The sequence below is a fragment of the Micromys minutus genome, assembly GCF_963924665.1.
Source record: "Micromys minutus genome assembly, chromosome: 4".
NCBI lineage: Eukaryota > Metazoa > Chordata > Mammalia > Rodentia > Muridae > Micromys > Micromys minutus.
Genome location: NC_137973.1, coordinates 50,766,518 through 50,790,346, shown reverse-complemented (window position 1 = coordinate 50,790,346; position 23,829 = coordinate 50,766,518). Strand labels below are relative to the sequence as shown.

At 37.9% G+C, this 23,829-nt stretch overlaps 1 protein-coding gene across 1 annotated transcript in view; it reads left to right on the top strand.

The window, feature by feature from the left end:
• SNX7 (sorting nexin 7) overlaps positions 1-21,231 on the top strand; it is an 86,035-nt gene extending 64,804 nt beyond the window's left edge. Inside the window, exons 8-9 of the mRNA XM_080916576.1 lie at positions 3,230-3,382; positions 20,692-21,231. Of these exons, the coding sequence (XP_080772702.1) occupies positions 3,230-3,382; positions 20,692-20,769 (231 nt within the window). The 3' untranslated portion in view covers positions 20,770-21,231. The remainder of the gene's footprint in view (positions 1-3,229; positions 3,383-20,691) is intronic.
• The last annotated feature ends 2,598 nt before the right edge of the window (positions 21,232-23,829 follow it).

The window sequence follows — 23,829 nt, the reverse complement described above, 5'->3', positions numbered from 1 at the left end:
GGACTGGATGCGTATGTCCACTGTAGCAGCCAGTGCTAATGGGGTAATATTCTTGGTAGTGATGGCCAAGGACAAACATCTAATAGGCAAATTGTTAGACACCATAGAAGTATGTGTATTGTATTTCGTGTGCTTTTTTTTAAATCCCTATGAAATGCTACTATTATTTCGGTTTATCTTATGGATGGAGGAGTTAGGACTTCAACCAGGAGCTTTACAGTATCACATACCTCATAAAAGGTAGTAGCAGGACTCAACCTGAAGCCAACCCACTCTGAACCCTCTTAGTCCTGATGCTCCATGGAGAGACTCATGAATTTGTCCGTGAGGTCAGAAGACAACTTCTCTTTATATCCACAGAGCTGTTGGATAGAGCTGGACCATCGCCAGCCCATCTCTGTATGAAGGGTTTCACTGCAGCAGTGTCTAGAGTGACAAATGACAATTTGGCTGTGACTTGGTTATAGCAGTGGTAACATTTTAACCTTTACAGAAAACAAAACATAAGAGTAAAATATTGTGTTCCCTGAAGTCAGTTTCTGGAGAGCCCGCTGGCCAGTCATTCCATGCAAATGTATAGTACTGTACAGATTACAGAGCTGGGCAGAAGAGAGTAAGGTCACACTTGGTGGGTAGACCACTGGACTCTAAATATTTGTTTAAACTCTGTGTGGTTCTGCAGCTGGTTAGACTCTAGCTCTGAACTCAAAGAAGTAAGACTAACAGCCTCTGAGTACTTTTTCCTGGGTGTGGATCCTGCGGGAAATTGGTCTTTTAACAACTTTCCTTCAGGCTCTAGCTGTGAGCACCCACTGCCTGTCATTACTAGCCATTCAGTTAGCACTCTGCTAGACAGTCTTCCTAAAAGAACACACTGACTCACAACGTGATTTGTGACATCCCTGAGATAGTTCTACCTAAGAAAGCAAACAAGAAAACAACACAGCAGGAATCCTACCCCTTAGAAATGTGAATCTCTCACTGGGGATATAGGATTGTCTATATGCAAACACAGAGGTGTGTGTGTGTGACTGGGTGTGTCTATGTGTGAATCTGTGTGTGTGTGTGTGTGTGTGTCTGTGTGTGTGTGTGTGTGTGTGTGTGTGTGTATAATCAGTTCTTTAAGAAAATAAAGTGTAAAATTACAAATACAAAAATAAAATTTGATATTAAAAGAAAAAGTTAATTCAGCCATCAGTACAAATAGTTTTTACTGGCTTTTCACACTTTAAACGTTTTTACATTGTCATTTCTTTGAAATAAGAAATGCTTCTGAAATGATGTCCCTTTATAAGTCAGTCTGACCTCAAATAATATCAGCATATAATGTCCCTTTTAAAACACAAAAACGGTAGTGTCATTAACCTTAGAGAGATGTCATTCCTGCTCATGCCTCTTGGTTTTGCACTGGTTCAGTAAACTCCAGAACCTTTCTATGGAGGGTGTAGATATAAGACCTGCTTTCTGCTCTTTCTCTCACCACCTTGAGGGACTTCTGCCTTTTAAATTTGCCCTAGCCTCTTGCTTGAGTGATGTCAACCATATGTCCACGTCTCCATCTATGTCTTATCCATTCCCTCTGCTCAGACAGCCTTAATCAAGAGAACCCCCATATTGGACTCTCAAATATCAGCTCTCAATTCTAATGGTATTTTTCTACTTAGAGTTCCTTTGGTCACTGTGTCTAAAATTTCAGTAGCCTAGCATTTTTCTCTCTAGCATTGGGCTTCATTTTCTACTTAAGCTTTTATTACAAGTTGATGGTTCATATTTTATTTATTTTGCGTATAGTCTGTCTCTCCCCAAGAGAGAGTAAACTCTAGGAAAAGCGAGATTTTTTTGTCTTAAATCTTCAGTGCTGAATCTTTCAGCCCCAGAGGCATGCCTGATGCAGATGAGACACTTAATAAATTATTCTGAGTATATTAACAAACACATACATATGTGAAATATGTCTCAATGTGCTCAATATTAAGACTAAAATGGTAGACAGTGTGTTCCAAGTTTGGTGGGGATGAGGAGGAAAATGTAAATATTGCTCTAAACCTGTGTTTAGAGAGACTAAAGGTCAGATATGTTTAGATTATTAACTTGCTTATGTTCAGTGTGCTAGATAGTTTTATTCAAACTTATCGTAAGATTCAGATGAAAGTCGTTTCCTTAATTAATGAGTAGTGTGTGAGGCCCAGCCCATTGTGGGTGATGCTATCCCGAGTCTGGTGGTTCTGCATTCTGTAAGAAAGCTGGCTGAGCAAGCCATGAGGAGCAAACCAGGAAGCAGCACCCCTCCATGGCTTCTATATCAGCTCCTGCCTCTCGGCTCCTGCACTATTTGAATTACTGTCCTGACATCCTTAAGTGAAGGAATAGAGTATGGAAGTGTAAGCCAAAAAGCCCTTTCATCCCTAACATGCATCTTGGTCATGGTGTTTCATCACAGATACAGTAACCCCAAACTAAGAAGTAAAACTATATAACTTAATCTCCTGGACCAGCATATCTGAAAGCATAATCCCTGTGGCTATGCATGTAGTAACTATTTTACCTTCTGCTTAAAAAAGAAGAAGAAGGAGGAGGAGGAGGAGGAGGAGGAGGGGGAGGAGGAGGAGGAGGAGGAGGGGGAGGAGGAGGAGGGGGAGGAGAAGGAGGGGGAGGAGGAGGAGGAGGAGGAGGAGGAGGGGGAGGGGGAGGAGGAGGGGAGGAGGAGAAGAAGAAGAAGAAGAAGAAGAAGAAGAAGAAGAAGAAGAAGAAGAAGAAGAAGAAGAAGAAGAAGAAGAAGAAGAAGAAGAAGAAGAAGAAGAAGAAGAAGAAGAAGAAGAAGAATTAAAATTGGGAACTGTGCCTGAGAAGCTAAAAAAAAATAGGACATCTTATATCTATTAATATAAATTAAAATATCATCACCGTTACTGATAGTGATCATGAGAATAATAGTATAATTCTTGTGCTGTTCGGTTTTCCTTATTTTGTAAATAGTAAAATTGAAGCATAGGGTTTGATATCTTATCCAAACAGAAGGACTCATGTGGCCGACTCTCCAGCAGGACGTATGGAATGCAGCATGCTTTCCTCTTGTGACTACTGTGTATGGTCAGTACTTATGACTTCCACCCCAGAAATAGGGGGAGCTATTCTTAACCTTAATATAACGGTCAGACTCCTTGGACTCTGAATTCTCCACATGGCCAGGCCACACGTATCGACTTACCTTTCTCTATGGTGTCTTCAGCTTACAGAGGAAATTGGAAAACTTGAAGACAAGGTGGAATGTGCTAACAATGCCCTGAAAGCAGACTGGGAAAGGTGGAAGCAGAACATGCAGAACGACCTGAGGTCAGCGTTTACAGACACGGCAGAGGAGAACATCCGATACTATGAGCAGGTAAACCCGCGGTTCCGGAAGCACTTCCTGGTCATGTGGTCCACTCTTGACTGTCCACCTGCTTTGTAGGAAGAGTGATGTCACCGTGAGAAGCCTTCTCGGTGACTCTATTCTGCGGTGTTTCCCCCTCTGTTGATTCCTCTGGACGAATTTGCAGTCCCCAGAAGAGGGACGGATGTTTCTGATGGTACCCTTACTTTTCCCTTTTCTATGTCTATCTTCTAAAGCAGTCGAAAAGGAAGAAAAGCAGCAGATGTTTGATGGGGCACAGAATCAATACACAGCTATCCCTGAACCCGTGTTTCTTCTTTCCCACAGCTACTTAAAAAGCAGAGTGGGGAGCGCAGCTGACCTAAGAGATCTGCCTATACACAAGTAACAAGCATGTAGGGGAAAACAGGTCATGCTTTCTTAGCATTGTTCTCTTTGAATAATCATTTTGAATTTTATCCCTAATAGTCTTCGAGGATACTTTCTCAAATGAATTATACAATGTTATTACTTTTCCGCCCAACATAGTCTAAATATGCTTTCCTGGAAGAATATTTAAAATTCATGTCTCTAACATTTCCTTTGACAAAAATAATAAATATATGAAAATGGTAGATTAGGGAATTTATACTTCATAGCTACAATAATCATTGTCTTATAAGTAGCTTACACTCAGTAATTTCTTTTGAAAGATGAACTAATAGGAACATTTTCATAAAATAAGAATTAAATGTACATTTACTTTTAACCAAGCATCTTGCAGTAACCCTGAAGAGAGAGCACAATGACCGTCCTTTTTCATTGAGTGATACCCAGTACAGGATGCAGTTAAAACAAGGCATCCTAAAAACCATGATGAACATTCAAGTATAGAAATTGTGCAGAATCTAACCTAATATAAAAGAGATGTGATGATCCTTGGAGAATAGTTTGAGGCTGAAATCTGATTTTTGAGTAAGACATCTCTAATTAAAGATGTAAAAAACAAAAATCTAAGTACCAAAAACCCATGGACAAGAACATGGAATTAAGGGATGTGTTCAAACCATTTAGTTGCCTTGGAGGAAGAAGTGGAGGCAGTATAGAGATAAAGATTCAGCTGAAGGACATAGTATCAGTTTAATCTCATCATTCCTGCTACAAAGGCTAATGAGTTTCCATCTGAAGATGTTCATACTCTCTCTTTATTGTTGATCCTGAATTCATACTCTTCAAGTAATCCAAACACCTCAATATGTCAGTAAACCTCAGGTTTAAATGATCTAAAATATTTCTCTTTAATGAAGTCCTTTATTTACACAGGGTGACAGTTTATCAGTTGTTCAAATCTGCAGTGATCATTACTTCTCTTTGAAGTCCAGTCTAGGCATATTTACATTATGGCATCTTAGTGACAGCTGAGAAAAGGCCATAAGCATGCCTTGTAGAGTTGGACAGGTGCACAGTAGTTAGGGGGCACGCCCTTTCCCTGCAGAGACCCTCAGTTGGCCCCCAGTAGCTATATCACACTGCACACAACTGACTGACAGTGACTACAGCACCAGGACATCCACTGCCCTCATCTGCTACATGAGTACACACACACACACACACACACACACACACACACAATTAAAAAAGAAATAAATCTTTTATTAAAAAAGAAAATGCCTTGAAAATGAGAATATATAATATAGTGAAGCATAAATACATTAAGATATTAAAGTTATATGATAAATAAATTGATTTTTTTAAAAATGTAATTCCTGATGACTTTTCTATGTTTGGGTTCTTTTGCTTGGTTGGGTTTTCTTTCCATTATTTTGTTTATTTTTCTTTATTTTGTTCATTTTCCTTTATTTTTTAAATTTCTTTTCTTTTCTTTATTTGCTTCTATTTTGAGATGGGGTCTTGATGTGTAGCCCCATCAAATCATGCTAAGCATGGACTCATAGACATTTGCCTGCCTCTGCCCTCTGCCCTCTGCCCTCTGCCCTCTGCCCTCTGCCCTCTGCCTCCAGAATGCTGGGGTTAAAAGTATTTGCCACCACACTGGGCTTGAGATTGAGCTTTATAAAAAAAAAGTAGTTGTGAGTGAATGTTCTTACTAATTCAGTTGGACCTGAATAGAATGTTTGGAATTTGGCATGCATCCAACATAAATGTGTATTCGTGTCATTTTTGTGCTAAAACTTGGTTTATACAGAAGCTTCACTTCCTGGACATCAAGTAAATTAACATTACCATGCCTTATCACTGTAGATGTCATTCACAGAAGCTCAGGTCACCCTGCTGTGTTTCTAATTCTGCCCCAACAGAGAACTGTATTTCTGTTCTGAAGACACATCTCGTGCACTGCATCTTGGATGTGTTGTTTGGAAGAACAATTGATTTCTGTTATTATAACTTAAAAAAGACCTTGCTCCAGATGTTCCTTGTTTCCTAGGTGATAAATTTTAATATATCTGGCACATCAGTCCACCAAGGCAAGATAAAGAAGTTGGCACCCTTGAGTGATCAAGAAGTCATAATTGGTAGAAAAGCTGCAAAGGCCTAAAGATCAGCAGTGTGTTGTCATCTGTTCACTTCAGACTGTCTCAGACACACTGAAAAATGAATGGTTTTATGATCTTTCTGTCCCCTGTTTAATTAATTCATATTATCACAGAAACACCTCCTTTTTCTTCAACATTCACAAAGCTAAATCCCCAAAGGGACTATTCCTACTGCAAAAGATAAAATAGAGTTCACACATTTGCCTTTGGATTTACTTGTAGGAAGGGAAATGATCACAGCTTGTATAACTTCAAATTTAAATATCAAAATGACAGAGGGAAATGAGAGTACACATATGTAGAGCGGATCTGAGTCAAATACTACAAATTGCCATTCTAAAATATCATACTTAGATTCCTGAATCTGTGCCAGGCATTTGACTCTGGCTAAAGGATAGATATATAATGTTACTCCATTATTTTTCTTCCACGAAACCCACAGCCAGCTTGGACAGTACCAGCATGCATCTGTTCGCATAGGGGACTGGTGTGCACAGTCTGTCTGCAGCCAGCTTCACACGCTGAGAACATTGTGAAGTGTGTTTACACAATCAAAGATGAGCATGACATCACTAGGAGATGAGATATTCTGGGGATGCCATCATGTGGGTGCTGTGACCTTGACTGAAGCGATATAAAACCGGGCATGATTGTATAGTAGCATATAAACAAATTATTGCTAATGTGGGTAATGTGACAGAGATATTGAAACAGTACAATGAGGCATGTGGAATTAAGTGAGTGGATGTTTTTCAGTTTATGATTGTTCTCGATAGTAATAATGATGAGAAAGCTTCAGAGAATGTTGATCCAGAGAAATGGTGGATTACTAGAGTTCATTCTTACCAAAGTTTTATTTTAGCATCACTGACTCTACTTGGCTCTCCTACCTCCTCTTACACATGAGCATTGGGTACCTCCTTGAACTTTGTTTCAGAGTAGCTTTAGAATGGCTCTAGGTTTGACCGAAACCATAAAAGAGAACAGTGTCCTTTTCCCTGGTAGAAACTTGTCTAGTGATATCACTGTGAATTTTAATTAGGTTACAAACAGCACTGATTTCTCTACTGTTCTGTTGAAGGCTCTTTGATTATGGAAATGTCTTTGCTTTTTTTTGTGTGCTAATACACCAAGAGCACAATTAAGGGATTGGGAACTGGGTTCTAGGACATCTGTAGTTCACAGATTCTTATGGATTTTTTGTTTCTTCTTTGTCTTTTTATTTTGTTTTGTTTTATTTAGTATTACTAAAAGGTATATAAAAATCATTATTTTGTAAGCCTAGTGTTCTATTTAAAAGAAAAGTAATACATACTTACTGAAAACCACTGCATAGAAATTAAGTAGTTGGTAGGTGCAGTCCCCGGTTGGTCCAGGGAAGCAGAAATTCTGCCATAGGAACACAGTTTCCACTCGAAAGGCCCTTGTGTGCAGACCAAATTCTCAAGCCATTTACCACCTAAAACAGCTGAGATCCAGGGACACAGGCCAGGTACACAGGAGAGACAGGAACCAATCACTGACAATAAGACCACTTATGATCACAGAAAACATGATGACAAGAGGAAAGCAAAAGAACATACCCAATAGAAACCAAGACAACTTGACAATGTCAGAACCCAGCTCTCCCATCACAGCAAGCAGTGGAATGCCAAACATTCCAGAAAAAGAAGACTCAGACCTGAAATCATACCTCAAGATGATGATGGAGATCTTTGAGAAGAGCATGAATAACTTACTTAAACAAGAACGGAAGGAAAAGCATAAAGAAATAGAAGCTTTTAAAGAGGAAACACAAAAAACACTCAAAGAAATCAAAGAACTAGAGGAAAACAGAACAAAAGAGATGAAGGAATTGAGGAAGGAATTTAAAATGGAAATGGAAACAATAAAGAAAGCACTAAAAGAGACAACCCTGGAAATAGAAAACCTAAAAAAGAAATCAGGAGTCACAGATGCAAGCATCTAAAACGGACTACAAGAGATGGAAGAGAGAATCTCAGGGGCTGAAGACAACATTGAAAACGTAGACAAAACAGTCAAAGAAGATGCAAAAGCCAAAAAACTCTTAACCCATAATGTCCAGGAGATCCAGGACACAATGAGAAGACCGAACCTAAGGATAATAGGAATAGAAGAGGGAGAAGAGTATCAACTAAGAGGCACAGTAAGTATCTTCAACAAAATCGTAGAAGAAAACTTCCCAACCCTTAAGAATGAGATGACCATGAGTATAAAAGAAGCCTACAGAACTCCAAATAGAGTGGACCAGAAAAGAAATTCCTCCCGACACATAATAGTCAAAACTCCAAGTGTCCAAAGCAAATAAAGAAAACTAAAAGCAGTAAGGAGAAAAGGTCATGTAAAATGTAAAGGCAGACCAATCAGAATCACACCTGACTTCTCAACAGAGACTATGAAAGCTAGAAGATCCTGGACAGACATCATGCAGACCCTAAGAGAACACAAGTGTCAGCCCAAGCTGCTATACCCAACAAAACTCTTAATCACTACTCAGCTATCAGAAACAATGAGTTTATGAAACTCTTAGGAAAATGGATGCATCTAGAGAATATCATCCTGAGAGAGGTAACCCAGTCACAAAAGAACAGACATAATATGCAGTCACTGATAATTGGATACTAACCCCAGAAAGCTCTGAACACCCCAGAAACAACTCCCAGACTATATGAAGTTCAAGAAAAACAAAGGCCAAAAAAAAAAAAGAAAAAAGAAAAATCATTATGTTTAATCTTTACACACCAAGAATACTTTGACTATTTCCAGGCTACATATTGTTTTACATGTACTTTATGTTCATTGTAAGTAGTACGATTTTAATTCATACTATCAAAACTTAAAAAAAATCAAGTACTGACAAAATGTATTCATATACTTTTATGCAAAAATGCTTTTAAAATCTGCACATTTATCTGTTTTTTAAAATAAAGTTGTTCAATTTAAAAAAAGAGAGATACCCACCCAAAAAAAAAATACTAAAAACAATAAAATAAATTTAGTAAAATTAAGTAGTTATCCTAAAGTAAAGAAGACAAAAAGTTAATATTCCCATTTCCTACAGATAAGTAGATATTAGTATAATTATAGAAAATAATTTGCTAGCCCAAAATTGTCACAATGATTAAATAAACATTTGCATGGCTTTTTTGAAAGTGCCCACATGAAGAATATTACTTTTTCATTTTGTGCCATAAATATATTTGTTTTTTTCATATTTTTCAGTTGTTTTACATAATATTTAAGAAGTCATAATTGCCATGTATCTGTAAATCATCATGCAACTAGATATTTATTAATATCTAGTCTTATTTTTTTCTATCTTACATAACATTACTAAGCCAGCTGTGCTCAATGTGTGTGTGAGGGACACAGGAAAGGAATGGGTCCCTGGGAGTAGAGAATGAGAGTCAGGAGGCCAGCGTGGACTTGGACATGCTGACACCTGTCAGACTTATGTCACTGGAGAGCCATGTGTGTATTGTCCAGAGATAAGAAAAATGACTCTTATTTGCATACAAGAACCTGTTTTCCAATTTTATGAACAGACAGAAATTCTTCTGTAGTCCAGCTTTGCCAAGGACCATCCTCCGCTTGGAGAGGGGTTCTGAGAAAAGGGGTACATGAGATCTGTTATAGAAGGACTCACAGTCAAATCCTGGATCCAAGCCGAGGGATGATTTGCATTCTGCTTGCTGTTTAAGTGATCTCTGCATCCACATCCCTTGCTTGTTTGTCTGGCAGTTCTCTCTTTGTGTTCTAAACAAAACAAACAAACAAAAACTAAACAAACAAAAGAAAAAAACTCATCTCTTGCCAGAACTCAGGCCCAGTCTTCTATTTTACATATCAATCCTGTCTTTTACTGCAGGTTCCCTTTTAGTTTTCTTATGAATCTAGCATACCTTTTTTTTCTTACACTTGCAAAAGATTTCACAGCTCTGCCTGCCTTTGTGAAGCACTGAAGGTAAGATAATTGGGTGGGGCCCTGCCCAGAAATTACTATTTCTACCATTCCTGGGCCTAACCTCCTAGGCTGACCTTGAACTCAGGAATCTGCCTGCCTTTGTATCTTTTTGACAAGTTCACCTATAGTGTAGCTGCCTTTGTTCCTTTAGATTCATAAAACCCTTCATTGTTCATATTGTATCCTTATATTTCACATAGTTGAGAAATTATATATATTTGAACACATATATTTAGAGCTCTTTTTCATAGGCTTAAGGCCTGTCTTGAAGATACCAGTGTTTACTATTTTGATGAAACATAGCCAGACCCTCAGCTCCTGGACTCACCAACATTTGCTGTCACCTGTTTTTGATCTTAGCCATTCTGACTGGTGTGAAATGGAATCTCAGATCTCTCTTTGGACAGTCAGTGGAGAGAAAGTGGGGCTTAGGAGTAAGAGTGCTCCTGGCAGACCAGCTCTCTGTGGGTGGGTTTTGGGTCTGGAGTGCTGTGGAACAGCCCCACCTCAGGGCACAGATGGAGATCAGAAAACCTGTGCTGATATTTTTAAGGGGCAATTGTTTAAATGTGTCTTATTCAGTTGCTTGTAATGGACAGACCTATAGAAGAATTTTGGGCATACTGGGCACCACAAATATTTGAGTCCACATGGACATCTGAGAAATAGAGAAGTATTTGTGGTGAAATGCATTTTCTGGCAGGTAAATGAAAAATAGAAAAATATCTTAACAAGTTTCAATCTCTATCCAAATGGGCACTAGTAGTGAAGATTTTATGACATTTTCCAAATCTAGTTATTTGTGACGCATTTAAAAATTCCATACATGTACAAAAAAAAAAAAAAAAAAAAAAAAAAAAAAAAAAAAACTTAGGTTTTCTTCTACAAACTAAGTAATAGACAGACAGACTGGAAGGGTTCTGAATGTTCTTCAAATGTAGTTACCTCTATTCCAGAATGCAGTGCAGCCCTTGTTTTGTTTGCAAAATGGGAGCCTACAAAGGGTTGCTTTAACATCGATTTTACTCTACACACTTGACACATTTTTCTGATGTGGGAAAGAAAAATGCTGAAAGCCAGCCTTGCCCAAGATAGAATAGCTCCCAAGAATTCTTATATGAGGTAAAAGTGCATTGATTATAATTATAAAATTGCTACCTAGGAAAGATCATGATCTAGATTTCTGTCAGAAATTTCATTCTTTTGGAAGCTAAAAAATCAGAAAAATTACTTGAGTAAAAGAAGCAAGTAGAGCAGCCTCCCAAAATTTTATTCTAACTAGCACAGAAGGGATGTCATCTTCATCTGCTTTCAGCCTAAGGATAAAAAGTGCTTTTTAAATCCAGAAGGAAAAACCAAAGGAAGGAAACTCTAACCATTTTCATATTCCCTAGAATTTAGTAAAGTGGCTTGAAAAGTTAGTTATACTTTGAAAGTCACTGACTTTGAAAGAGGTTGTGACTTAAGAGGAGTGAGCAGTTAGAAAGACAGAAATGTGAATCATAGGGAGAATCAAACGTGATTGCACCACGCGAACCTCGGACCATGAAACATGAAGATGAAAGCACAGTTCGCCTGAGGATGAGTCCAGAGAAGAATGGGAAGGGTCAGGGGTCACATTTCAGGAGAGAGTGAGGTCCGAGGAGGGGGGAGTTGAAAAAACTTCCAAATAGTACCAGAGTCAAGTATGTGGAGCCTCTTTCAACTAAAGAGAGGAAGGTCTAATATGCTCATAAAATTATCGCAATGAATGATGGAGACCATCTGAGAAAGAGAAAATGGCTGCTTGGCTTCTGTTCTGCTCTGTGCTGTCTCAGTCAAGGATGGATATAGAATAGATTTGCCCATCAGAAAACTAAAACCTAACAACAGAGTGTTTGAAGAGGTTAAATGGAAATCACCCATTCCACAGAAAGGGAAGGCTGGTTGTATTATTTTCTTGCGGGGTGTTATGAAAACCCTTTATCAGCTAGAACGCAGAGTTATAGCCTTAACTGAAGCTTTTCATTCTAAACTGACTCTTAGTAGGGAGGTTGACAGGTCTTCTACCCACCCCCTTTTCCCTTTTTAGATGACTGTGATAGTTGACTCCTGAAACTTGGCACTCTGATACCTGTTTTTAATTAATGTCCTCTGCCATTTGGAAGAATGTCATCCAGAGACACCAGGACTACTCAATTCCCTGTATGAGTCACCTTGGAAAGACCAGGGCAGGCATTGGAGCAACTTTACTCATGTAGTTTTTCCTGGGGTTTTGATCCTGAGGAATGCAGGCAGTATTTGGATTTTCTTTTAAAACCTTGGGACAGAGATCTAATAGTGTATTAAATCATTAAGACTCTTTACATATTGGCTCTCTCAGGCTGACTGTGAGTAAAGAGGCACATGTTTTCACAGTTAAAACCTCACTCTTACTTCTGCAAAAGCAAAGCAGAGCTATAGGGCGTAGAAGGAGCCAAGAGCACGGTCCTCGGTGACTTTGTACTGCTAACAGGGGCGGGCATGTTCCTCTGAGGGACCACAAGGCCTCAAAGCCATTGAAGGGACAAATGTCCCTAAGTGAGGCTCAACAGGAGTAGCAAACTTTTCCTACTGTTGCAGTGGGTTCAAGCAAATGCCCTGTGTGTACAAAAGCTAGCAGCAGCCGCTTCCTCCCCACTGGTGTTCGAACCTGAGACTGCTGCCCACAGAGAGCGCCTACAGAGGCCAGTTAACCCTTTCCCCCTCTGCCCTGTGTTTATTAGAAACATGCACAGAATTCAAGTAGCTCTGCTAGTCATGTCATTGTCATGTCGTTCCATTTCATCAGAGTGAGCACTCCCCTCCCAACCTTCTCCCCCTCCCCCCACCAAGCTTTTCTGTGTGTCTGTCCTTTCTTGGTTTACATAGCCAAGCTAGAAGACTCTAGAATGGGCTTGACTAGGGAGTTGGAGTCCATATCTAAGTGGGTTTTTGTTTGTTAAATGTTCTTTTAAAAGATTTTCCTAACATTTCTAGCGTCTGACACGCAGGAAGACAAATTTCTTAATGATATCAAAACAATTCCTCAAGAAAGCAACTCTCAATGTCTAGGTCACTGTGGGAAGACTGTCTCAGAATGTAAATATACACTATAGGATTGGGATGTCGAGTATGTGTGTGTGTGTGTGTGTGTGTGTGTGTGTGTGTGTGTGTAGGAAAGGAGAATAATGTGAAGTATGCATGCCTTCTTAAGCTTATAGGCTCAGAAGATTACAATTTTACTCAACCTAGATATTTTTAAGCCAGTTAAAAGTTCTAATCCATTGTGCTCCTGTGCCTTAGTATATTTCCCTCTTAGCTTCTGGAGGACACTTCTAGAAGCCAAACTATCTCAGGGTTAGGAAATTCAGGAAACCATCCAGTTGACATGGGTGTGGCCACCATCATCGAATAGAAAACAGCCTCTTCTTTTTATCACAGTGCCCTGTGATGGCCAACTATTGAATAGCTAGAAGCTCTTTCCTATTGTTTTTTTAGAAAGATCAATATTACTGATTGTTCAACAGTTCACTCTGTCATCCTTTATGTCATCTACATCATGGAAAAAGAGTTTTATCTCGTGAGCAATCAGTTCTTATTTCAAATCCAACCAGAGGTGTGCAGTAAGAATGAATAAAGCAAGAGAAAAGAAAATCCTATTGCCTTGGGATGTTAATAAGTCCTTTCTTACTGTCCACAGGCTCTGTAGTTGACTAAAGATCCGAGTTTTCAGTGGGTAATTTTTTAAAATTATGTTGGGCTGCTCACTGGAGGCAATTGTTGTTCTCCCTCTGCAAAAGAAATACTACAGGGAACAAAGCTTTTGTAAGTAATAGGAAGCGACCTTAACAGGTAGGAAAATAGTCACTATAAATTTTGTATGAACAAAAAGAATTATAAACTGAACTCAAAGAAATGTACATTTAATATCAAAGGATGGCTAGGTGTGGTGGTATATGCCTATAATTATAGTAGTGTGGGAGGCTGAGGCCAAAGAAAGGCACACCATGACTTCCAGGTCATCTTATGCTACATGGTACCTTCCAGGCTAGGCTGAGATATAAAGTGAGATGCTCTCTGAAAATTAACCAAAAAAAGAAAAAAAAAAAGACATTTAAAAGTAGTAGTCCACCCCATTGCTCTGTATAGCTATGCATTTATTTTTTTATTTTGTCTCATATAATTAGTAAACATTTTTGGTATTTTGGAGGTTTCTGCTGTCTCAAAACTTTTACTAAAATAGTCTCATCACCACTTTATGTCCTGTAATATGATCATTTCGAAATTATCCATGCTAATGAAAACAAGTTTATGTATGCAATGGGGAGGTAACCTATACTTTAAACTAGGCATGTATTTCCGAGGCTTAGTTGTTTAGAGATGTAATAGGAAGAGATTAGAAAGGACTATATACTTTAGAACATACAAAAGGTATATACAAGGATATCACATCTTAAGGGAATCAACTAATGAAAAATTTAGAATTGGCTGTCAACATTGCCACTCACTGATGATAAAATCCTAATCATCTTCTGATGCTGCTCACTGGTTCCTATGTCAGTGAAAAGCAATAATTTTATCCTATGTCCCATTACACACGCATGTTCACACATACACGCACACACACACTCACTTACATATACAAATACTATAAACCTTTAGGAGAACAAATGAAGAGAGCATGGGAAATGCTTTAAAATGAGGTACAAAAATATTATCATTGTGCTGTGGCCAGTTATTGAGTGAGAGAAGGCTGGATGTTTTCACTGCCATTATCTGTAGGGTCAATATATGGTTAAACAAAAATTAGCTGGCAAACGTAAGCTTCGAATGGCCACTGTTAAGCCGATGAGCCTCCTGTAGCTGGCTGAATACAGCAAAAGCAACACTGGAGTATGGAGGACACAGGAGCTGAAGAATTATGAGTGCAAATTTATGCCCTTAGTAGCCCATTATAAAAGAGAGAAAAATCGAAGAAAGTACCTCAGGCACCTTTGTTAGGCTCTGAGTTCGGCATCCACAGACAACTATAGAATAATAAATACGTGGGCCACAAGATGGCGTCTGTAGCTAATGAGTCTTTTTACTCTCACCCTTGCAGCTGCTCAGCTGCGCACACAGCTTAAATTGTGATTGTAGAAAAGCGGAATATAACTCCTGTTATTCTAAAGTTGCTAATATTATGAAGGTTAAAACTTGCAAGATAGCTCTCAGGATCTGGATTTCGACTTTTACAAAAGGGTTCCTCTCCCCCTTTCCCTTCCTGCGTGTTTGGTTGGGTTTGGTAATTGTTGCTGTTTGTTCTCCGTTTTGGCAGTACAGGGAATTGAACTCAGGGCCTTTCATATGCCAGGCAAGTGTTCTCCCACTGAGCAACATATGCAGAATATTTGAATACCTGCACATTTTTATTTTGAACCAGAGATTCATTGGCTTGTCCAGCCTTGAATTCACTCTGTGGTCTGTCTATGCTTTGAAGTTGCAATCCTCCTGCCTCAGTTCCCAACTAGATGATATTAAGTTTTGTGCCACCAGGACTGACTACTCATTTTACTTGAGGCTGAAACAACAATATGGCCAACAGGCTCCCAAGCCGTTAAATCCTTAAGAAGAGGCAGCAGGTTGAAAGTCTCCCAATTAGGAAGCAGTGAGCCTGTGGAGGCTCACAGGAGTTACTATGGTGATGACTGGAAAGATTGCTCAGGTGCCTCTGGATCTTACCTTTGTAAACCATATGATGGTAATTATCCTGCTAATACCAAATCCTTGGTAGTTCCATTCACCAACTTATTAGCCTCAGTCAGACCCTGGAACCTTCCATTTCAGTGTAAGCCCATTTATTGAATAAGTGGATGAAAAGACCAAGTGAGGCAGAGAGTCACAGTGTGGTGTAGACCTCCTCACGTCCCATAAGGTGACACCATTTGAGTATCAACTCCTCACTGTGGACGCTTCCATGGAAGGCTCGTTGAAGCAGCAAGAGATTAACTTTCAACCAAAAGTTGGTTTTGGAATTAAAGCCTACCTTTCCTAGGATCTTCTGTTTATGCTTTGGCTCCGTTTCCCAGCTACTATCGCTCCGAATTCTCTGCTCTCAGAGAGTTTCAGTGTTTGCCCTTTGGCTCTAGAACACAGCCACCAGGGGAAAATACTTGCTGGACTTTCAGTGGATTTGTGGTGAACCTCATTTCCAGTCCCACCCCATCCTGGCTAACACACATCCACTTCCTGACTTAACTTTTCATCGTGTGCATCATTCGCTCTGTGCTCTTGGGAAGACTCAGCACAGTGTCCTGAGAATCGGTTTTGTTTGATTTTGTTTTTAACATTGACTGTTTCCCGTGTGTGCAGGTGTGCACACACTAGGGCAGGTCTGGGGAGGTCGAAGGACTACTGTTTGAAGCCAGTTCTCTTCCCCTGCCTTTGATCTGAGGTCAGCAGGCTTACATGGACCGCGCCTTCACTCCCTGGGCCATGTGGCTCCTAAATCCAGACTCTTAACTAAAATGGAATTATCTGATTTCATAAGAAGCCACTTAAAGGGGAAAATGTGACTTTATTCATAAAAAGAGAGCTCTGTGTTTTTGTAAATTATCCCACAGTTGTATAGGAAACTAAACTTGGTAACGCTAGCTGACACTGCAAAGACTAGGCTGCCTGAGATTAATATATTTTTTAAATTTATTTTGTCCGTATTCTGGTTTATACACATACTAACTAGTGTGATTGACAGTGATGATTTTAAAAAGTACCTGCTTAATCTCAACTGAAAGCCAAATAAATAGGAAGACCTTACCTACAAAGCTAACCTTCAAAGCAAATACCACAAGGTTTTGAGTTATTGGTGACTTTCTCCTTAATGTTTTTCAACTGTCACCGTGCTGATCTCAGGAGATGCTCTTGGTACTAAGCTGCTTAGCTGTGCTGTGGGAATTGCCTAGTGCTTGAGGTCTTACGTACATTCCCCAGATCAAAACGAAGTAAGAAAATAACAAGAAATGAGAAAAGTTAGGCATCAGCTTTTTTATATGCTTATAACATTCATTTATTTGCTTATCATTTGTATGTGTGCATGTAGAGATCTATGGAAAACTGGTGGGAACTGGTTATTTCCTTCCACCATGTGAATCTGGGGTAGTGATTCTCAACTATGGGTTGATACCTCTTTAGGAAACCACTCCAAAAATATTTACATTAGGATCCATGACAATAGCAAAATTATACTCATGAAGTAGCAATGGAAATAATTTTATGTCTGGGGGTCACTGTGGCAGAAGGAAATGTCTTAGGAAGGTTGAGATTCCTGATCTAAGGGGACAGACTCAGGCTGTCAGGCTCTGCCACAAGCGGCCTATCAACTGTGCCATCATGTCCCCTTTTTTGTTTCTTAGAAGAGGTTTATAGATTGACATGATCTCTGTGCCAGTTATTAGATAACTCAACTGTTACTGCCACATGAGTAGGAAGGAATTGTTAGTTAAATATATTTACTTAAAGTAAAATAATGATGATGATGATGATAAAAATAATAATAATAATTTGAAAAGAGGGCCAGAAAAAAATGACATAGCACCTAAAAATACTTACAACCAAGCCAGGACCCAGATGGTATAAAGACAGAACCAGTTCCTACCAGCTGTCTGTCCTATGCCCTCCACACATATGTTATGGCATGTGCTCCACACACTTTCATACAAAAGTAAATCAATCAATTAATAGATGGAATTAAAAACAATGTAAAAGAAATTTAGAATCTCTGAAGAGATTAGATGGCATTATGAGTTACATAGTTCAAGACCAAATCTTTAGCTTTGCAGACCCAGAATTGTCACTGAGTTTAAGCCTGAGCAAAAATGAGACCAGAGGACCTTATTACCTTAACATTTAGAAATTAGACAGCAAAAGAATCCAGGAAAACAGTTCATGAGAAAAGGGAGAGTGCAGACTTCATGTTGATCAACTTGTTAGCATTAATGGTTCAATAAATTCCTTCTTCATGGCCATCTGCAGTTCCTGAGCATTTGCTGAACTCCTGGTATATCTAGACTCCATCATCTTCAGTGAACTCTTGGTGGATCTAGACTCCATCATCTTCAGTGAACTCCATTAGCTTCAGTGAACTCCTGGTGTATTTAGACTCCATCATCTTCAATGGTGTGTCTACTACCAGAACTAACACATGGTTAAGAAATATAGAGAATCAACTTTCATATACACAGATTTCAGTATTTTTTTTCTTAAAAATTGTTCACCCTGATATCTTCTATACTTTCATCCCACCTTTCCTCCCAAATAGCCCTTCTTCTACTCTGTAAAAAACATCTCTTGTTGTGTTTGCCAGTGACTTGTATACTCCAGTGGTGATGTAGCTCTATCATTCTCCATGTGTTGATGAATTAACACTAGCTATTATCTCCAGAATACTACTGATGCTTTAGATATACCTAAGTTATTCAAATCTCGGGTTCCTCACTTATTTATAAAATAAAGTTTATGATAACAATGTGCATTCAAAGTATGATGTAGAAAACAGCCATTGTAATGCCTGTTGAGTAGTCATAACAATGTATGCAATGTTGATTATACATCTTACTCTGTTGGAGCTGTTATGTGATTTTTCATTAATCAAAATCCATAAAATCTCTTCTCTGCCTCACGTTGGAGGATGGCAAGGAATTCACTCAGTAGCTAATGTCTCTTCACCATGTCCCAATATTCTTAGTGCTTATATTATAAATAAATGGTGGCTCCCTATACTACTGTGTGTGGATGGTGTTAGCATGTCATAGTCATTATTAGACTGGCTTAGGATGGTGACTGAAGACAATCTGAGGGCCAGTGTCATTCTCAGTACAATTCTGAGTCTTTATTTGACATGAATTCTAAACAGAGAAATTAAATATAGAAATTAAATATATTGATTGAAGACCTTTTTCCTCTTCTCTAATGTAGGCAATTAGTCTTTTGCTGTTACTCCCTTAGTGGTATTTAGTGGTATATAGGACTTTTTGATATATTTGTTTTTCATTCTGTTAAGAATATTTCCTTATTTCACTTTTGGTTTTCTCTGTGGTCTAGGAGTATTTAAAATTCTTTTATTTATATTACAAATACTCAGGGTTTATTAGGGATTTCTCTGTTTGTTTGTTTGTTTGTTTGTTTCACTTAATTCTGTATCATTCAGGAACCAAGTTTCATCTGGCATATACCAATGATGTTTTTGTGACAAGGTCTCATTCTATATCCTAGACTGGCCTGAAACTCAAAATGTAGCCAAGACAGATATACTAGCAATGAGTCAAGCATCAGTCTGTGTGTGTTGGAATTATAGTTATTCCACCACACCACACTATTGAGACCTCTCATGTGGTCCAGAGTATAGCGCATGAAAGACATGTGCTTTCTGGTTTTGTTCTTTAGATATGCATTAGGTCAACTTGATCTATCATATGCTTCAAATCTATATTATTTTTCTGTCTACATGTTAAACATAAAAGGACCTGAAAACCAATCATAAATATGTTTATCCTTCTCTTTCTATTGGTATGTCTTTATTCAAAATATTTTGAACTTCCAGCTCCTACTCTTATAAAAGATCATCGTTATCTTGATAAGGCTTCTGAAGGCTTTGATACTAATATAGTATTATTATTCAGTCTTTTCTTTGACATGTGTTTTATACAGCCATATACAATTCTTTTTTGTGTTTTATTTTGCCATTATATTTAAAATACGTAATAAATTTAAACATACTAAAGGTGCATATTAGTTTTCTGTTTCAGTAGACAATCCATTTTACTGAGATGTGTGCTTTGTAGACATTTAAATTGACTATTGATAGGATTAGGTTTGAGTTTATTTTCTTGCTGTTATTTTTATTCATCCTGTTTCCATTTTCTTTTTGGCTTTGAAGGATTAATGGACACTTTTATATAATTTATTTTTCCACCTGTTACTGTACTATGTGTATTCTATTGTTATCTCATTTTTATGACATTTTAGCCATTAAATATTGAGTCCTGACACCTAGTCCTAGCACATAATAAAACAGCTAATACCTTTCTCAGAACTCTTGTGCTAGACAGGGTGCATGAAGTTTATGTCAAGTTACAAACATACATACCTAATATCTAATGTAATAAGAGCCTAAGGTACCTGAGCCTATTTGAATCAGCACCAGGTCTAGATGACAACATGCACCTTTTAAGGTTCAGATGAGTATCTGAGGTTTTTTTCTCTCCTGTCAATGGGATAACATTATGTTAGCAAAATATTATTTCAGCCTCTGATATGCTTTCCTTTTATTTCTCAGTAGTATTTCTCAGAATTAGAATACTACACCAGAGAGATGGTTCACTTGCCAAGTGCTTGCTGCACAAGCTTCTATACCTAAAACACCCATGTAAAAAGCCTTGAGTAGAGACACAAATCTGTTATCCTAGTACTAGACAGCTGGAAATAGAAAAATATGCCATACTTTCTGGCCTGACAGTCAAGCTGAGTTAGTGAAGTCCATGTTCAATGAGAGATCTTGTCTCAATATACAATTTACAGAGCAATTAAAGAAGATACCCAATGACCTCTGTGAACACACAATGAAAATGTGAACATCCATGCAAAACACACACACACACACAGAGGCAGGAAAGATACTAAAATATCTGAGAAATAACAATACTTCAAGCTGATAGGAATAGGACAGATTTCTAAAGGAGTGTATGTACTGGATTGTATTGTGAATCATTTAACACTGACCATCAACTACTGCTAATCCTTCTCGTGGTGTTTCCAATATACAGTGCCTTGCTACATGGGAATCATTCCTCACATCACAGACTGACCTCCCCTTGGAAGAAGATTCTGAAGATAAACTTTAATCCTATAGAAGACTCCTGTTTGATCATTGACAGACAGCATCTATCAACCAAAGTTTTTTTGTTTTTATATTTTCTGGATTGGTTATGCCCTTTAGAAAGAGGATGACATATGATTTTGCACTGTCTGGAAAACCAATAACATAAAAACTCAGGTATTCCAGGTCATCAACATAAATTTGTGATATAAATATATCTATCTGGATATATAGGTCTATTATATGATATATACTCTATAGATCTATAGATCTGTTATATGGATAGATATTTACCTATGTCTATGTGGATAGAAAGATATTTAGTGTAATTTTAATTATGTTCTTAAATTTATGTGCCATTAATTACATATAGAGTTTTTTCTTACATATTTTACTGTGGTATATTAAATTTTTCAATATGTTGCAAAGACTTGGTTTTAATAAAATGTTTAATAAAAATTGGTGTCTGTGATGTGTTCATTTTCTATTAGAGGTAAATCTTCTGGAACAGTTTCAATGTTAATTTTTTATGTATTATCAAGCATATTATGCATGTACTTTAATGCCATTATAAATTACTTTGATATTAAGAATTTAAAGTAAATGTACAAAATGATTAACCATGAATAGCAATTGTTTAAATTTTTATTAAATAAAATGGTTGTTTTCAACAATGTAAAATTTTTCCAAAGTAGGTTAAAGTTGTTATTTGTCTTATTATTTGGACATTGTCATACAACCTATTCACATTAATAGATTCTCTCTTTTGTAAAGTTTTGCATATCTTCACAACTTACAGCTTTTATTTTTAGTGCATACAGTATCTTGAGTCTACCTGTTACAAATCTGTGCTATGAGTACTTGTGGTCCACAGTGATGAAGAATGTTCATGTGTGGATCTATTCTGCTCACAGATACAGAATTCCACGTTCAATGGTTTATATGCCTTCTCTTTTCTATTTATTTTACTATAGTTTTCTTTAGATAAGGTCTCACATTGTAGCCTTGGATGGTCTGAAACTCAGAACTGAGTGAATAAAAAATATTAGGTATATTTTTTTTCAAAACCAGTCAAATACAAAGTTATAGCCCAGTGTAACATAAACTGAAATTCACAATCTTGGTTTAAAGCGGAGTAATAGCTTCCTGTTCACTAGTTCCCACTCTGCACAGGGAAGGAAAGAGATTGTCTCTTCCAGGATAATGTCAGTTAAAAATCTCCAGGTACAAACTGGTTTGGAGGAAATAGCCAAGCCTCTTATTACCTCCAACATCCATAAATGCCAATTTATTCCTTGTGCATAGGAACCAAAGTCAATTCATTCTTCTAACTAAACACATCAGATAGGAGTGTTTTTGCAAAATTATAGGCATGTTATAGGTTATATCAGACTACGAGACAAATACTCATCATCCAAAAGAAAGGGCATCTTTGCCCACAAGAAAGAATCCCGGGCCCGAAGCATTTGCTGCTTACAGAGGTCTGGAGTTAGGATCTCAGCACAATAACCTGTGACTGCAGATCCAGGGGACCTGACACCCACTTCTTAACACAGAGGGCACTAGAAACACACCTGCTGCACTTCTGCAAACTCTGGCAAATGCACAGGGAAAGTGGAAATTAAAACAGAAAAATAAAAGGGTAAAGAAATTACATCACATGTCCACAATACAATTTTAAATGAATGTGAATCTTGTAGAATTGCATTACATTTACTTAGTTAGCACTGTTCTTACCCCAGCAGTTCTTCAGCAAGCCAGGACTCATGTAACAATGGCTCTTCAGAGCACACCAGTGAGAGATTACAAGTGTAAATGCAGTACCTGTAGTTACATGGAAAGTCAAAATTTTGTTGGTTAAGAAATAGCACAGAAGTGTGAAATTAGAGCTGTTAGTGAATAGAATATAATGAATATAATAGTCATCTATATTAAGAATAACCTTTACATTAGATTTGATTTAACATGAGCTCAGTATCTGAAACACATGCCTATACTAACTACTGAGCTGAGATTCTATCCCTGTGGAGAAGACAATGAAAGACAAGGCTGTGAACTCCTCTTTAACAAGGAGGTTGAGCTGTGATTATGTTACCATGAATGGAATAAGCAGGAATGGCTACACCCACCCTTTCCTGAAGATCAAGTTAAAGCTAGTATTTACAAAAGCTTCAAAGTCATGACATTTTCTGTGGTTTAGATATTTCTTTCTCTGTGTATCTTAATCCGGGCTAGTGCCTAGTAGTTTAACGGTATTTGGTCACATTTAGATAAGTGTCTACATAATGGTAACATGAATCTAGTAAAGAATCAATCGATTGCTAAACCCCACAATCATGTTTCAACCCCTTTTATGGTCCATTCAGGAGACAGGAGACAGAGCTGGGCTCTGTCTCGGATTTTGGAAACAGTCCCATTTTAACACATCTCAAATGAAACCTTCACAAAAACCACATTTCACAGAAACAAATCGTGACTAAAGCAGTAGCATTGTGCTCATTTAAACCCTTCTATGAGACTAAGTTCCCAAAGGACTTAATGTAGCATCTTCTTTTGATCTGTTTTTAAATAGGGGCCATCTTATTTCCATTGCTTCTGAGGCTAAGGGGACACTTAAAGAATTTATGACAGCTGTAGAGTCACAAGAGCAATCCTGGTATGCCTTTCAATGTATCTGGAACCTTCTATCAACCTTAACCAGATGAGAAAAACTCCAATGACATGAGGACACCTGCCAACTGTCATTTTATCTCAGGCCTTGCCCATTCTCCAGCATTTTCAGCATAGTGGCCCTTCCTTGCTACACTCTTTCAAAGACTTTCTGACATTTAGGCAAATGGTCATCCAAATACAAGGTTCTGACTTATTTCACCCCGAAAGTTTTCCATGCTCCATCACATAGTAAAAGAAAATGTAGGGATGATGTACTTTGGTATTCATATAGCCAAGCCTAACTGTATGTGTGAGTATTGAGATTTTTTTCCTTTTAAAGTCCTGAGTTACATTGATTCTAGAATGCAGTAAGATCTGCTGTAGTATCTTTGCCTGAAAAAAAGTATCTGTTTATAGGGCCATTTTCACAAGA